This window comes from Physeter macrocephalus, chromosome 19 (genome assembly GCF_002837175.3).
Source record: "Physeter macrocephalus isolate SW-GA chromosome 19, ASM283717v5, whole genome shotgun sequence".
NCBI lineage: Eukaryota > Metazoa > Chordata > Mammalia > Artiodactyla > Physeteridae > Physeter > Physeter macrocephalus.
In genome coordinates, this window is record NC_041232.1 from 49,920,748 (window position 1) to 49,936,497 (window position 15,750).

A 15,750-nucleotide genomic window follows, 5' to 3' on the forward strand; every position below is an offset into this window, starting at 1 on the left:
GATCGCCCCACACCACCTGGAACCCACAAGGTTTCCCCCCTTCTCTGAGCCACCACTGACTCCGGGCACATACCCTCAATCTCGCTCAGATGGCGCCTGTGTGGGAGACGGGAGCCACCCTAGGCGTGAGCTTGGCCTCTGGGATCCTGCCAGTGGGTGGTTTCCCAGGGGCAGAGGACTGAGTTGAACAAATTTGATGCTTTCTATATTCAACTGGAAAGGGTCAGGGGTGGGACAGGAGTGGCTAGACCCTCCTCAGCCTGGCCTGGCTCCCAAAGGGGCTCAGGGGGGCTCAGCAGGTGAAGGAGAGAGCTTCCCCTGGACTCCAGATGTGAGAAGCCCGCTTTATCCAGGTCCCCATGGTGCCAGGAAGCTCCATCACCCTCAGGGGAGACATTGCTGGCTGCTAAACACAGCAAGGAGGGGCCCTGACCAGGCCAGACAGCAGGACACTGGCTGGGCGGGGATGACTGTTGGGTGTGTGTGTGTGTGTGTGTGTGTGTGTGTGTGTGTGTGTGTGTGTGTGTGTGTGTTGTGTGTTGCCCAGCCCGGGGGAGGGACAGAAGCGTGGCTGACAGCTGGCCTTGGGCTTCCTACGGTGGCTCATCACCTTCCCACTGAGTGACCCGAGGCCGTCTGCTCGCCTCTCCTGTTTCCTACCTCTGGCTGCCTATCCTCCCTTGTTCCCTGTCCTCCTTGCTCGGGCCCCACTCCTGTTGCCTGTGTATGGCTGGGGGGGACTGTTGGGTGTGTGTGTGTGTGTGTGTGTGTGTGTGTGTGTGTGTGTGTGTGTGTGTGTGTGTGTGTGTGTGTGTGTGTGTGTTGTGTGTTGCCCAGCCCAGGGGAGGCGTGGCTGACAGCTGGCCTTGGGCTTCCTACAGTGGCTCATCACCTTCCCACTGAGTGACCCGAGGCCGTCTGCTCGCCTCTCCTGTTTCCTACCTCTGGCTGCCTATCCTCCCTTGTTCCCTGTCCTCCTTGCTCGGGCCCCACTCCTGTTGCCTGTGTATGGCTGGGGGGGATGGAAACTGCTTCCCTTCCCTCAAACCCAGGCATCTGTGCTTTCTGAGCCAGTGACACCTAGTTCCGGCCTCACCCCATTGCTGCTGGGAGGCTCGGTGCTCCTGGACAAGCCAGCCCTGGCAGCACCACGGGGGAGGGGAATCTGGCCTCAAAGATGAGTCACTTCACTGCAAGGTTAAAGCTTAGTCTGGCTCACCAACTCATCGCATGTTTGGACCACCCACCACTGCCGTGTTGGGTTAGGGTTAGGTAAGCTCTGCCTGAAGGCCAAGGGGCACCTGCAGAGAGGAGGGGAGCCCGGCGGGGGTGGGGGGGGTCTCTGTCAGTATAACACTCCCTCCTTCTACCACAGCTCCTGGCCAGCCCTGCTCCCCCCTCCCTCACAGTGTGAGGCCCAGGCCTGGCTGGGTAGGGGGCACCGGTGCCCAGGCACGGGGAGGTGCATACAGCCGGGGGACCACCGCGGGGACGCGTGGATACTAACGACCTGCATACTGCTGCACTCCGGCGTAGGCCTGCTGCAGGGGGTCCGCGGCGGTGGGGCTCTGCGCTGCAGGGGAGCCAAGGGGGCAGAGGTCAGCGATGCCTACCCAAACCAGCTCCTCTCCCACCACACCCCTGGGGATGAGGCTGTAGCTGCACTGCCTTCCCAGTCACCGCGGTCTCTGTCCTGGGGCAGGGCATCTGAGGCAGGAGCCCTGAATGGGGGTTCCTCTTTCCTCAGCCTGGGGCCCTTGGTAGGGTGGAAAGCTGTTTCCCCTGGCTGGGGGATGCAGGCTGCCGCTGGCTTGGGCCGGGGGAGAGAGGTGTGGTTCATGCAGAAGGCTGGGAAGGGCAGGGAAGGAGACACCAGAGAGGGGCTTGACCATGAGGGGCTGGGTGGGGAGACACCTGAGGGACCTGGCCCTGGAGAAGGGTTGTGGGAAAGCGGGCAAGGGAGCTAGAGGCTATCAGGAGGGTGGTTTCCTCCTCACTTATCCCCAGCAGGACTCAGGGGCAGAGCCCAGCTAGGCAAAAGAAAGGGCATGGAGGCCTCATCCTGCCATTCTTCCTGGGCCACCCATGCCTACTCAAATAGAGGGACCCCCTCCCAAATTCTTAAGGAGTTTGCACGAGGCACAGAGGTCTTTCATTCCTGGGCATGCCCTTAGTAGAACTGACCACACAAACAGATCTGCCCCACGGTGTCCACAGACACCAAAGAACAAGAAGACCAAGGACCTTCTAACACCTGATCTCATGCCTGGGACATCTACTGCCCAGTGCGCGGGGGCCCTTGGGCTGTTACTCTGGCAAGCAACCCAGAGAAGCTGGACTTCTTGGTCCACTTCTGTTGCCTTTGCCGTGTCTGCAGATGTGGTGGGCAAAAGCCCGGCTGCAGCATGGACCAATGGCGGTCACTGCCTTTGGTGACCAAGGGCTGGCCTTGGGGGGCCCAGGGAGATGGGTGGGGACAGATCCAGCCTCAGTATATTTGAGGCAAGCTGGAGAACACAGGGAGGCAGAAAGGAAACCATCCAGGCTTATCGGCCTGGTGACCCAGGCCAGCAAAGCTAAATGGCAGTGCCAGGCTTTGGGGCCTGCAGACCAGGAAGAATTCCCAAATTTCCCTTCTGAGCTCTCTTCCCTGAACCTCTCAGTAACATTACACTAGAACAATAGCTCCTGGGTCTCTGGGGAACAAGGGAAAGTCCTGGAGCAGAGGTCCTTAGAGATCATGTGGATGGTAGCAGGTGAGCTGGGCCCAGAATGGGGAGCCGAAGATGGGTAAGGATGCAGGCTGCTTCCCGCCTGGGGTTGTCCAGGACAAAACCCTCTCCCTCTGTTTCCCCCACGGTGGACACTGGAGCTCCCAGCGGTGAGGTAGTAGTAGTGGTGGTGTTTGGCAGGTGGCCTCCTGCCCCCCTCTGCCGGACTCCTCCACCAGCCTGAGCTCCCTGGAGGGAGAGCCACATCTTGCTTGTCCTCTTGGGCTACCCAGCTGCTCAACCACAGAATGCCTTTATGCCAATTAGAAAAAAGATGTCTCTTCTCTGGGCAGAGTTTTGGTGCCCTGTGCAAAATATAACCTGCACAGCTTCTACGGCAGCTCCCCCAGCACAGTGCCAGGATCACAGCAAGTGCTTAGCAAATACCGTGACATAGGCAAGAAATAACCAGTCCCTATCATTTGCGAGAGCCACCCCTTCAGGGGTGTTCTGTGGCGGTAAAAGCCACACTGTGTGCTTCCAGCATGATCCCGATGAGTAAAGGGGAGAGCAGAGATGCTACCTGGGGCTAGGAAGTGGAGAAAAGCATTTCTGAGACCCCTCTCTACTTCTCTGCTTAATGACCTCATTAGTAACTGCCAAAGAATGAGCACTTTGAAGGATCTCGCTCATTATAGCAGCTCCAAACTCTGCATTTAAAGATGGTAAATTAATTTTTTTAATGTACTACTTTCTTCCTTCCCTTCCCTCCATCCCTCCCTCCTGCTCTGGCAGGGGATTGTTTATGGGATGTGACAGATTGTTACAAATGGGGGAGAGAAACATTTCCAAATTCCACGAGGGAAATAGCTCACAGATGCTGGTAGGGGTGGGGAAGGAACAGGTTTGTCAAAATCCACAGACCCAGATGGGCTTGTGGGCAGGCGAGGGAGGGGGTGGTGAAACCACCCAGATGTGCTGGGGACTGTATCTCCCAGCCCATGAGCCTGAGTGAGGAGGAGCCCAAGAACCTGAGAAAGGTGGGCTCTCTCCCACCTCCAGCTTGCCAAGCCCCTCCCAGCCTGGAGCCTTCGCCATTAAACAACACCCCAGATCCCCCTCCAGGCCCTGTCACTTCATTCTCTAGGCTTCTCTGGTCTCTTCACTATGCGCTGAGGGGTGAGTTGTGGGAAAAGCACTGAGATGGGATCATGAACAACTCCAAGTTCAAAGTCAGGAAATTCTCCTCTATTTCTCTCTGGCACACTGAACTTGTACTCTGCTGCTGGTACAACTTTTATATTCTATGGATGCCTGGGCCTCACTCCAGACAGTGAAATCAGAATCTCTGGGCTTCTGTGGTTTTACAAAGCCACACAGTAGATTCTGATGGGCAGCCAGAGTGGGAAGCACTACTTTGCCCCCCAAGGCTGACCTCCTCTGCCCTAGTTGGGCCAACCTCCTTACCCACCCTGCCACTGCCAGGACAGCCCCTCCAGAGCGGTGTGCTCCTTGCTCATCCGTACTTAATGTTTGATCTGAGCGCCTCCTCAGGAAGCTCTGCTGGGCTTCCTCAGCCTACAGAATGAAAGAACTCTCCCTTCATTGGAATCCTTAAGCATCTCAAATCAGAGAACACTCACTCTTAATCAAAGTCTACTCTGCCTTATTGCCTCATTATTCTGTCGATGCATATTATGTTCCTGACTGGATTTTGACCTCCCAGGAGATAGGCCCATGTCCTGCCCTCCTTCTGGGCCACCCCCCTTTCATCTGTCGTAGACTGGGCACTTACTAGTACTTATGGGGACTCTGTGACCTCATCACCTGCCCTCCAGGAAGAAGGACAGCCTTCTCCTCATCGCTATCACACTGCCTCTTGCCAGTCTACTCTAGGGCTTTGGGCCCAGCTTCCCAGCTCCAGAGTCCTCAAGACCAGGGAGATGAGCTGCTTAAAGTCAACTGGACACTCTTACCACAGGAGAACAGCTAAATTTTAGAGGAACAAAGTTAATCAGGAACAGGCCTCCTGGATCTTCTTCTGTGCCAGAATTCATGAAGGTAGGACCCAGGAACTGTCCAAAGTTCTGGTCCTCTGTCCAAAGTTCTGACCGCGGTTTCGTATGCACCAAGGGACCGAACTGGTATGTACTAGCCAGATTGCCAATCTATATACCTCCACTTCCTTCCCCAAAGAGGCTTTTCCTATTTAATACTAAATATGAGTATTCTTTTAGCTTCTATCCCCTCACTTCTTTTGGGTCAAATTCACTCTCAAGTAATTTGCAGTTATTAGCCTCTCTCTAGATGAGCTGGACAACTCATCTATTCTCCTTTCCCCTGAGGGAGCCCCAGGAATGGGGTTTTTTTCTCACCCATCAGACTGACAAACCCCCAGGGATCTCTTGTCTTCCATCAGGAGCTCCCTGAAGGAAGGCAGGAGGCTGGCTTTCCCTGATCACATTTGGGGTTCCACCAAGGAACAGAGGGCAGGGAGCCACACATTCCTTGCTGTTATAACAGCAAGGGCATGGACAGAATGGATGAGGAGTGTGTTGCATGGGGAAGGAAGAGCTACCAGATGTTCTTACCTGGGTAGGGGTGAATGCCATTGGCAAACACAGCTTCTGCAGCAGGTTGCCCATTGGCCTGTGGGGGGAGGCCAGTGAAGCCGTTCACCCCAATGGGGGACGGGATGCTAGGCACGGCTGGTGCAGTGATGCCCGGAGGGGTGCTGCCACCTGGTTGCAGAGGTGAAGATGGGTGGAGAAGGGGAGGCAAACAGAACAAAGGTGATGAAGGCCAACCCATGCAGCTCCACCCCGCTGGCTCCAAGGACCTGGGGATAGACTTGGACCTCACACGTCAACTCAATCCTATCTGTGAATCAGGCCTTGGGTTATCATCTCCCTATATGTAATGACTCTACTTATCACAACTATATCTATACTTCAAAGCAGAGTCCAAACCTCACCTACCCCACAAAGACTTCTCTCACCACTGACTGCTTGACCTTGGACCTGCAGCACATAGACCTCTAAGTGCCCTTGACTCTGACCACAGTTGGTCCTCCTTTAGTCTTTTTCAGTGACTCGTGCTCACCCCAGGTAAGTCAGGATGGACTGGTCTTTGTCTAGCCACCAAGGGGTTTCTAAGCTATGGCTCTGCTCTCTGCTATCTTAACTGGATCACTGAGGGGCTGATTTGCCTCCCTATGAGGGAGTCTTGATACTCAGGTGGAGGAGGTCTTAACTGTGGTGTTCCCTTTCATTGAGGGAGAAAGGCCTTTGCAGAGTCCAGACTCAGCCCTATTCACACGAAAAGTAGACACCCTGGCCCCCTCCTCTTAAGACAGTGGTAATGCTCATTGTGGCAGGGGGAAAGTTGGGGTCAGATGACAATATGCTATGTCCTCCCTACACCAGGTGGATGGAAACCAAGGTGTGGATGGCATGGTGATTGTACTGAGGCCCCAGGGGCTGGAAAGGCCTTCCTCTTCATGTAGGAAGCAGGGTGTCTCCGTGGATAAGGACCTGGGGCCATCAGGAGTGTCCCTAGATTGGGGATCAGAGCTTTGGGGTGGTGTTCAAGTTGGGGCTAGAGATGGCACAGTTTTTTATAGCTTTTAGCTGGGAAAGGAATAGCTCCTGGATGTCAGGAAGGCTGCTGCTATGGCCCGGGTGCAGATAGTGAAGGAAACTTGGTGAATGAGAACTCAGGCCTTGGAGCTAGACAGGGATTCTTAACTTTGAAACTACTGGCATCTGTAGCCACACATTTCTGGTAGGGAGCTGTCCTGTGCAACGTAGGATGTTTAGTAGCATCCCTGGTCCCTACCTACCAGATTACAGTAGCACCGCCCCCCTTCAGCTGTGACAACCAAAAATGTCCAGGACATTGCCAGATATTTGGGAGGGAGGGGCAAAATTGCCCTGGTTGAGAATCACTGAACTGGATAACAGCTAGGATCCAATTAAAAACATGCTTTGTAAGCAGAGCTGTTTCCAACCCCTCCGTCCTTTAGTAACTCTTACAGTTCTCTCTTGCTTGTTGTGAAGTTGTCTTGAAAAAAGTCAGTGAGTCTAGGTTGGGTTAAAGGGAAATGAAAAAATGGGGTTCCTTTTGTGCTTGGGCCAGGGGTCACAGGATGGGCAGGGCTCTTCCCCTCTCAAACCTCAAAGGGAGATGTGTTCACGTCAATTTCTTTCCAGATATCTATACCAGAGGTCAACATGAATTGCTTCCTGATATGGCTAAACAATTTGAATGCAATTCTCACCACTCTGAAATCATATCACAGACATCAAGGGGTCTGCATCCCATCTTCCCATGGGTCCTCAGGAATTAGAACATTTTTGAGACACACTGCCCAAGGATAAGGCCTGCATTGGGCCCAGACCCCATGTGCTCTTGACACAGGATGGTCCATTGGTAGCCAAAATTGGCCAAACAAAAGGTACCGATGTAGGTCCAGCTACTTTCCTGCCAGGCCAGGCCCTGTGTTGGTACCTGCCCACTTACCTGAGGTTGGGGTCATGGGTGCGGCCGCCAGGCCATTCATGTTGAGGGCCGCCATCTGCTGCATCTGGGCGGCGGCGAAGGCAGCCATGGGGTTCAGGTAACCACCCTGTGCGACTGAGGCCATTAGTGCCGCTTGCTGCTGCATCAGCTGGGGCAGAGGGAGTGCAAAAAATATCATGCGCTTCCGGGGGGGGGCGACCCTCCCCACCAAAGGGTTCAGCTCCCGGAGACCAGCCTCCTAGGCCCTGAACCCAGGGAGCTCAGACACATCTCCCGACCCCCACCCCCAGGGAGCCCTGATGCCTTCCCCACACCTGTCCTGGCTCTCAGCGGCTGTTAGAGACCACCCCCCTCCCGCCCCCCAAGAGAAAACTGTGTTCAAAAGTAATAGTAAGGTCCTTGGCACCCTAAAGTTGTAGAAGGTGGGAGAAGGGGACTGGCTCCATTGGCGCCAGTCAGTCCTGTCGTTCATGGAGATGTGACATCCAAAGCTCTAGAGACATGTTGGATGAGCCTCTGTAGAACTAAGTTGGCATGGATGTCTGTTCAAAATGGTCCTAACCGGGAGTCTGTAGGGTAGAAGCTACAGGAGAATCACAAATAAAACCTCAGGCACCCCCAGGGTTCTCCCAGAGCTGAGTGGGGACTGGGGAGGTTGCTGAAAGTGGCCAAGTTTGGACCCTGCTGAAGAAGTGAGGGGAGCTTGCTTTTTTTTTTTTTTGCGGTACGCAGGCCTCTCACTGTTGTGGCCTCTCCCGTTGCGGAGCACAGGCTCCGGACGCGCAGGCTCAGCGGCCATAGCTCACGGGCCCAGCCGCTCCGCGGCATGTGGGATCTTCTCGAACCGGGGCACGAACCCGTGTCCCCTGCATCGGCAGGCGGACTCTCAACCACTGCGCCACCAGGGAAGCCCGGGGAGCTTGCATTTTTAGAAGCAGAACCCTGGCCTAGCTTAGTGCCACCCATGTGGGGTTACAGGTCTGAGAGGCAGCTGAGGGGAGATGCTGGCAGAGCCCGCCCCAGTGTGGAAGAAAGAAGTTGATGGGCCGGGGCCTGAGCCGGGGCCTCAGAGGACTACAGAGGAGGTGTAGGGGAGGAGGGCCTGGGGGCACCTCAGAGGACCCCTGCCAGGAGTAACCAGAAGGCCTGAGGACACTCTTCCATGAGCGGTGGCGGGGTGGGGAGGGGGGTGCGGTGTCAGCAGGACACTGAACCTCTCTCCCTGTTCCGGTGAGTGCTGCCTAGGATTTGCGAAGAACTGCGGCCCCCGCCCCGCCCTGCTGTGCCCTCACTTACTGCCTGTGCGTAGGCGCCGTAGGCCCCGAACGGGATGGCCATGGGGTTGAACATGCCCATCTGGCCAGCCATCTGCTGCATTCGCCGCATTGTGCGCTCCTTGTCGGTGTCGGCGAACTTGACCACCAGACTGGATGAGGCTCCCTGCAGCCAGGACTGTGCGTGAGGCCCACCAGCCCTAACCCCCTCTGCTCCCCCGCCTGGGCCCACCCAGTCCTCTCCACGGGGTGCTATGGGGGCGGGGTAGGTGGCACGGTGACAAGCACCAACCCTCTGTCCAGGGGTCTGGAGTCTTAACCTCCCCCTGCCACCTCAGGCTTTTTCTATCTGGGTGACCCTGGGCCACTTCCTTAACATCTCTGGGCCTCAATAGCCTTGCCTTAGAAGTGCGGATATTGGCAGTGCCTTCCGGTCTCACGGGGAGGCTGTGAGCCCCGCAAGCGTTTGGCATCCTGTGACCCAGCGTGCGAGGGCTGGTGGGGCCCTGCGGATGCCTGGGGTGGCCGCGCTGTCTCTGTCCCTCATTGCCCCGTTCCCTCCCCACCTCCCAACTACCCAGGGGCGGCCGCACTCACCGGCATGGTCTGGCTGCCGTGCAGCGCGTTGATGGCGGCTTGCGCCTCGGCGTGGGAGGAGTACTTCACAAAGGCGCACCCTGGGGGGACGGGAGAGGCTGAGCCACGGCGCCAGGGCCCAGAGGAAGGTCAGAGAAGCGCGAGGACTGAAAGACGGGACACGGGAGGGGCCGAGGGGAGAGGGCGCCTCCCAGAAGAAAGCAGAGTGAGACACAGAAAGAGTGAAAGAGAACCGACAAACTCGGAGCCACACAACGAGGCGGAGAAAGACCGGGACCAGCCAGAGTCTTCCAAGGACCCTTAAGTGGCCCCGTCCCCCGCGACTTAGATCGCGGCCTTTCCATGCCCGCAGGCCCAAGCGCCTCGCCCCTTCCAAGCGGCCTTACGCCGCTTGCCCGACGGGGCCAGCCCCAGGCGGCTCGGGACTCTGCAGTCAGGCTGGCAGGAGACCCGCGGCCTCGCCCTGCCCACCCACTCCCCGCCCCGCCCCCACGCACCCTTGCTGTTGCCGTCTGGCCCGCGCAGGATGGTACACTCCTCGATGTTCCCGAAGGCCTCAAAGAGGCGGCGCACATCATCCTCAGACTGCTGCTTGTTGAGCATGCCCACGAAGAGTTTTCTATCTTCTGGAACAAAATTAGGAGCTGCTTACCCGGGCCGGGGGCCCGGCTGCGCGGGGTCGGGCCCGGGGGGGAGGGCACGGCCGGAGGTGGAAGGGTTACAGAGGGGAAGGGTAGGAGCTGGGTAGGGGGCCGGAAGGGGGCTCACAGCAGGAGGGGGAGGGAAAACAAAGAGAGGGAGGCGGGTGGGGCACCGCTAGAAAGGGAGGAAGGACTCGGGGTGAGGAGGTTAGGGGGAGAGGAGGGCAAGGCCAGAGGGGGAGGGGAGGTAGGAGGGGTTGGGTCTAAGCAGGTGGGGGGCGGGGGCGGCAGGATTGCAGCGACTCTGCCCTTTCCTGCCTAGAGAGCAGACCTCACACTGAGGGGCAGGGCCACTGGTCTGGCCGCTCACCTACCGGCACACAGGTCGTATGGGCAGCCCTACGTTCTCTTCCTCCCTCCTCTTAGACACAAACTATCTTCCTCAGCCACGTTCACCCCCAGATGCCAAAATTAATTTACAACTGGCAAGTCTGCCACAGGGCCTTTGCATATGCTGTTTTCGCTGCCTGGAGTGTCCTCCACATCACAAAGTTGAATCCTCTAATGCTAGGTCTCAGTTTAAATATTGCTTTCTCATCAAAGCCCCTCCTTCCACTTCTTTATTCTGTCTCAGCCCTTCCCATGGTCCAAAATTCAAAGGACAAGTATTTACTGCTTTGCCTGAGTAGTGGGTTTCTGTCTAGCTCCCCACCCCTCAATCTATGCTCCCTGAGGCAAGAGGCCAGTCCTCTGCTGGAGGAGTGGTAGCAGGCACATAGTAGGCCCGCAGGACTGAGCTATGGAATGAATGAATGAATGCCCTGTGCCAGTCCCAGGAGCATGCCTCCTTTCTGCCTCACATGTTCTTACCTCCATCTGGTGCTCCCTCCTCTTGCCCCTTCCTATTCATGCTGCGAAATTCAGCCCTGGGCACTTTGGAGGGCCTGTTTCTGAAGACTGGGCTCCCTCGGCAGCCTCCCCCCACGCTTGTGTTGAGTACCAAATGGTTTGTTGATGACACTCAGATGTGTGCTTAGGGTGACAGGGATCACATTAGGCTGTGTGGATTTGTAGTAGCTTGTGACTGCAAAAAGATTTCCCATCCCACAAGCTCTTACTTCAGTGTGACTTTCACTCCTCCCAGGGAGGTGGGGTCTAAGTTCCCTCCCCTTGAATCTGGGCGGGGCTGTGACTGCTCTAACCAATAAAGAATGGCAGAAGTGACAGGAGCTGCCTTCAAAGGCTCGGTCATAAAATGGATCAGCTTCCACTCTCAGCTCTCTCTTTTGGGGACGGTTGCTCTGTGGAAGCCAGCCACCATGCTGTGAAGAACCCCCAACTAGCTCATACCGGGAGTCCACACGGAAAGGAACCCAGGCCTCCAGCTGACAGCCAGCATCAGCCACCAGACATGGAGTGAATGAGTCCTGAGACGATGCCAGGCCCCAGCCTGTGAGTCTTCCAGCTGAGACCCAGACATCCTGGAGCAGAGACAGTCCCTCCAAGCTGTGCCCTGTCTGAATTCCTGACCCACAGAATCCATGAGCATAATAAATGGTTGTTTTATACCACTCCGTTTGGGGCTAAGGTGTTAGGCAGCCATAGTTGCTGGAACAGGGTCCCCGTGGTGGCAGACACCCTCTAGATGCTTGTTGACTATTCAATAACTGACACACACACAGCCAAGGCTGTAGAAATGCCCACCCCAAAATTGCAAATGGCCATGTGTTCATGGTTTCCACAGAACGCAAGCGCACTCCAGGACCATGTCCTTCTGGATTCAGGGTGGTTGGTTCCTCCTGCTCCAGAGCACTCCGTCACTCACACTGCCAGGAGAGTTCACGTAGAGATGAGGGGCTGACCTGGGGTCTGGAGGAAAGCAGAGGAAACCTCCAGGCCCTGCCCTGCTTCACAAGCCACCACAGAGTCCTCCTCCTCAGGAAGGCCTGACCACCGCCCTGCTGGTACCCCCAGCTTGGAGCACTCAGCACTGGGCAAGCTCTCAGCGATGAGGTGCCCCTTCCATGCCCACGGGGTATCATTGTCAGTTCCTGTGACCAATGCTGCGTCAGGGCACGCCAGCCTGGACCTCCAACATGGGTGGGCTTCAGCCAAAGCTCTGGGCCCGGAGCCTGCCCTAGCCTGGGTGCTCTGCCTGGCGGCTCAGGCGCTGGCAGGGCTGGGCACGCCCCCACTCCATCTCCAGGCATCCCCAACTCCAACCTCTGGGCTGGGGGAAGCAGAGACTGGGAGACTAAGAGGAAGGAAGACAGAGGGAGTGGAAGGGGTGAAACTGAGGAGGGACAGGAGGAGATGGGGTTCGGAGCAGAAAGGGAGGGGAAATGGCGGAGACAGAGGAAAAAGAACTAGAAACAAAGAGCAGAGAGAAGAGCCAGGCAGAAGGAGAGGGCAGAGACAGAGGCGAGAGGGCCGAGGGCTTAGGTTTAACTCCCAGAAGCACAGCAGCATTTACATGAAGTGAATCGAGTTTTGAAGCCTTCAGTAGAGCCTTGAAATTCTACTCCCCAGGTCGGCCAGGTGCTCCCCTCCCCCAGCCCCTTTTAAAGGCTCCAATTAAATGGGATTTCCAGGAAGACAAAGAAGTGAAAACCTGCCCCCTGCTCATCCCTGACCCTCCTGCTGAAATCAAACATCTCCTCCCAGGAAGGAACTAGGAAAGGAAGAGAAGGCCGGTCCTGCACCGAACCTGATTTAGATGCTGGAACAGCAGCTCCTGCCTGTCTCCTGACGTCTGAATATATTCCTCTCGTTTCATTATGACAGCTTTCTGATTACATTAAAATTCATCCCCACGTGCCTTTCTATCCAGCCACTTCCCTTTTGCCAGGGTTTTGTTGTTTGTTTGTTTGTTTGTTTGTATTTTCTAATTCCTTCTTCCACCCCCTGAAATCACCCCTTACTGCCAATTCTCAGTTCTCCGTTCTAGGCCTGAGCCCTTCCTGTTTGAGGACTTTCCCAATGTGGAGGGGGCCAGGCTGCCCCTCTTCCTGCCTGTCCGGACTTCCCCAGGGAAACTACAGCTAGCCTTACCTTTCTGGAAGGCTGCCAGAAACCAAATAAACCTGGCTCCAGACTCACTTCTTCTAGGTGATCTGGATTGACCCCACCCGACGCAAAGGTTTATTTGTTTCTAGGATCCTCTTTATTTCCAGGTGGCTTTGGTACTGGGTGAGTGATTCTAAGGCTTGTCTTTCAGACCAGGGAGTGGAAGGACTCTGAGTCTGAGGGTGGATCTCCTCCTTCGGCCCAGGCCCACTGGCTCACACCCCAGCTCTGCTGCCTTCCAGCTGCATACCTATTCGCCCCCTTAGGTTTTTCGGTCTCTAAAATGGGAATAACTCAGCCCTCCTCATGTGGTGGACAATAGGTTCCCAGGAGATGCTGCAGGACAGAACCTGGCCAGCAGTAATAACAACAGCAATGACCATGACCTGGGGTTCTCTATCCAGGAGGAAGAGGAAATGGAGCTCCCTGCCCTGACTTGAGGGGACAGAGGTCACAGAGAGGGAGAGGCCAGAGGATCCACATCTGGGGGAGGAGCGCTTGAAGTGACAAGTTGGACTGGACTCAGGCTGTGGCTGCTCAGCTGAGATGGACAACCTCTCCTTGTGTCCCCACCCCCCCACGCCCTCCTCACCCCTGGCCACTTTCCCAAGGCTCCGTCCCCAAGCTGTGTCAGACGACCAGTGACACCATTTTGGCTGGTGTCTTGGATCTTATGCCAACCTAGCGAGAGTCTCAGAGAATGACTCCATTTCCCCAGCCACTTCCCAGCCGCTCCATCATGGACACAGACCCCGATTTCCTGGGACAGGCTGAGCAGTCCCTGCCCCCAGCCCTCCTGCCTGCGTGACGCAGGGTCCCTGGCTGATGGTGGGGCTATGATGCTCTCACTACCCCCCCGTGAACCCTCAGCCTGAGCCCGTTTTAGGGCTGTGGGGCTGTCGCTGCTTCTCTGAGGAGATGTTCAGGCAGGTATTGCTGGGACTGGGCCACGCAGGCCACCTTGATGGCAGGTGAAGCCAGGACAGACCTCAGGGTCAGGGGGAAAATGGGCTGAAGACATCCCTGAGTGGGAGGTCGCTGAGACCGCATGGGAGCAGTCTCCCCTCAGAGATGTAGGAGGCTGGTCTGCAGCCCAGTATCTGCCGCTTGACAGAGCCCAGCTTAGGGCAGGCAGGCAGCTCCATTAAGCTCAACTTCTGACTTCCTGGGCTGAGCCCAGTGGTTGGCACGGGAAATCTTTGGCTGTCACGGGCTCCGCCAGTGACCTGCTGGGTGATGGGCAAATACCCCAAATCTCCCCTGCCCTTGGGTTTTCACATAGGCTCCTCCTGGTCCAGGGGCCGATCAAGGGGCTCGTACGCTCCCGCAGTGATTCCACAACTGTTTGCTGAGCAACTTCTCTGTGCCAGACACTGTTCCATGCCCTGCTTCGACAGCAGGAAACAAGAGAGGTGAGTCAGCTTGCTGGAGCTGACTTCCGGACGGGGACAGAGGCCGTCCACAATAAACAAGTTCCAGAACAAGACAAAGGCCAGCAGGGCTGCGACAGAGTGGCCCCCAGAGCTGGTGTGCCCTCCCCAGCAGTAACAAGGCCGCAGAATGGCAGAGCTGGGCTGGACCCTGGAAAACACCAAGGCTCCCACCTTTTTTAGATGAGGAGGTTGGGGCAGCTGGGGCCGGGACGGGACTAAACCCGGGTTCTTGGAGTCTCTTGAATTCCTAATCCTGACCCCCCTTGCTGCTGCCTTCCTGCTCTTTTAAGCTATGAGTGCCTGTGTCTGCAGGGGTGAGGGAGCACCTGGGGTTCCAGGAGGCAGGGGTGTGACACCCCAAAAGGTTGGCACTTCCTGAACCAGAGCGGGCAACTCAGCTCTCTGTGCCCAGATGTCCTGCTCTCACTGCGGGGGGAGTGGGCACAGTTTATCTTCCTCCCTCTCCCCAGGAGCGGTGGGTGGGGGAAGACAATAAAATAACGGATGGGAAAAGTACCAAGTTCTGTCAGGTGCACGTGTTTACAACCACCTGAGGAGGGAATGGACCAGAGCCCCTGGCACGCCGCCTCTGGTCACTCCTTCAGCAAGCATTGACTGAGCACTTACTGTGTGCCTGGGACTTGGCTGATCAGAGAGTCTGAGATGAGTCTTGGGGGCCCTTCTGGTTTTCCCCTTTGGGTAAGTGTGTGTGTGTGTTTGTGGGGGGGTGGTGCTTGGCTCTCAGATCCCTGGAGAATCCAGTCTTTGGCCCCAGAGCCTCTGCCACGGAGCCCCCCATGAGAGAGGACAGCCAGGCAATAGCTCTGGACTGCAGGTCTGTAGGGGCCAGTTGGGGAAGGGGACAGTGGCAACACTCTGAAGACTTCCAGGAGGAGGTGGCCTGGCGTCAGGGTCAGGGGCTCCAGACCCACAACAGGATTTGAGCAAAGGCTGAGAGATGGGAGGGGGCCCTTTTTGGCTGTTCTTTTCACTTGCTCCCAAGTGGTCCCTGCCTGGGGGTTCAGGGGGAGCTGGACTTTGCTTTCCCAACTCCCTCTTGCCTGCCGTACCCCCCACCAACACACACACATCTCCCAGTCCTCTGACCTCAAGAGTATTCTTCTTTTTCCCAGAACCTCAATCTAATTCTGAGTTTCAGTTTCCCAACCTATTAGCATTGGGGGACACCTCCGGGAAGATTTAAGTGCAGATGAAAAGGCAGAGGAGTCTAGCTGCCAGAATCTCATGCTTCCTCCAGCCCCTCCAACAGTTGGGAGACAGACTCCTCTCTCTTGTTCACTTAGAACGTCTGGGAAGAACGGGGCTCTGGCTGGAAGGATTTTCATTTTAAGAGGAGAGCCCAGGGCTTCCCTGGTGGCGCAGTGGTTGAGAGTCCACCTGCCGATTCAGGGGACGCGGGTTCGTGCCCCGGTCTGGGAAGATCCCACATGCCGCGGAGCGGCTGGGCCCGTGAGCCATGGCCGCTGAGCCTGCGCGTCCGGAGCCT

General features: G+C 56.6%; 1 protein-coding gene across 13 annotated transcripts in view; it reads right to left on the reverse strand.

Annotated features, from left to right (window-relative positions):
* CELF4 (CUGBP Elav-like family member 4) overlaps positions 1-15,750 on the reverse strand; it is a 300,157-nt gene that overhangs the window by 19,712 nt on the left and 264,695 nt on the right. For 4 of the 13 annotated variants that reach the window (XM_024120657.2, XM_024120653.2, XM_024120652.1 and 1 more), the window contains exons 4-9: positions 9,601-9,726; positions 9,104-9,183; positions 8,529-8,672; positions 7,233-7,380; positions 5,303-5,452; positions 1,508-1,573 (exon numbers count right to left, since the gene is read on the reverse strand). In XM_024120657.2, coding sequence (XP_023976425.1) covers positions 1,508-1,573; positions 5,303-5,452; positions 7,233-7,380; positions 8,529-8,672; positions 9,104-9,183; positions 9,601-9,726 — 714 coding nt within the window. Of the gene's footprint in view, positions 1-1,507; positions 1,574-5,302; positions 5,453-7,232; positions 7,381-8,528; positions 8,673-9,103; positions 9,184-9,600; positions 9,730-15,750 lie in introns of all 13 variants that reach the window. The other 9 variants (XM_024120666.2, XM_024120655.2, XM_024120651.2 and 6 more) reach the window with 5 other exon arrangements.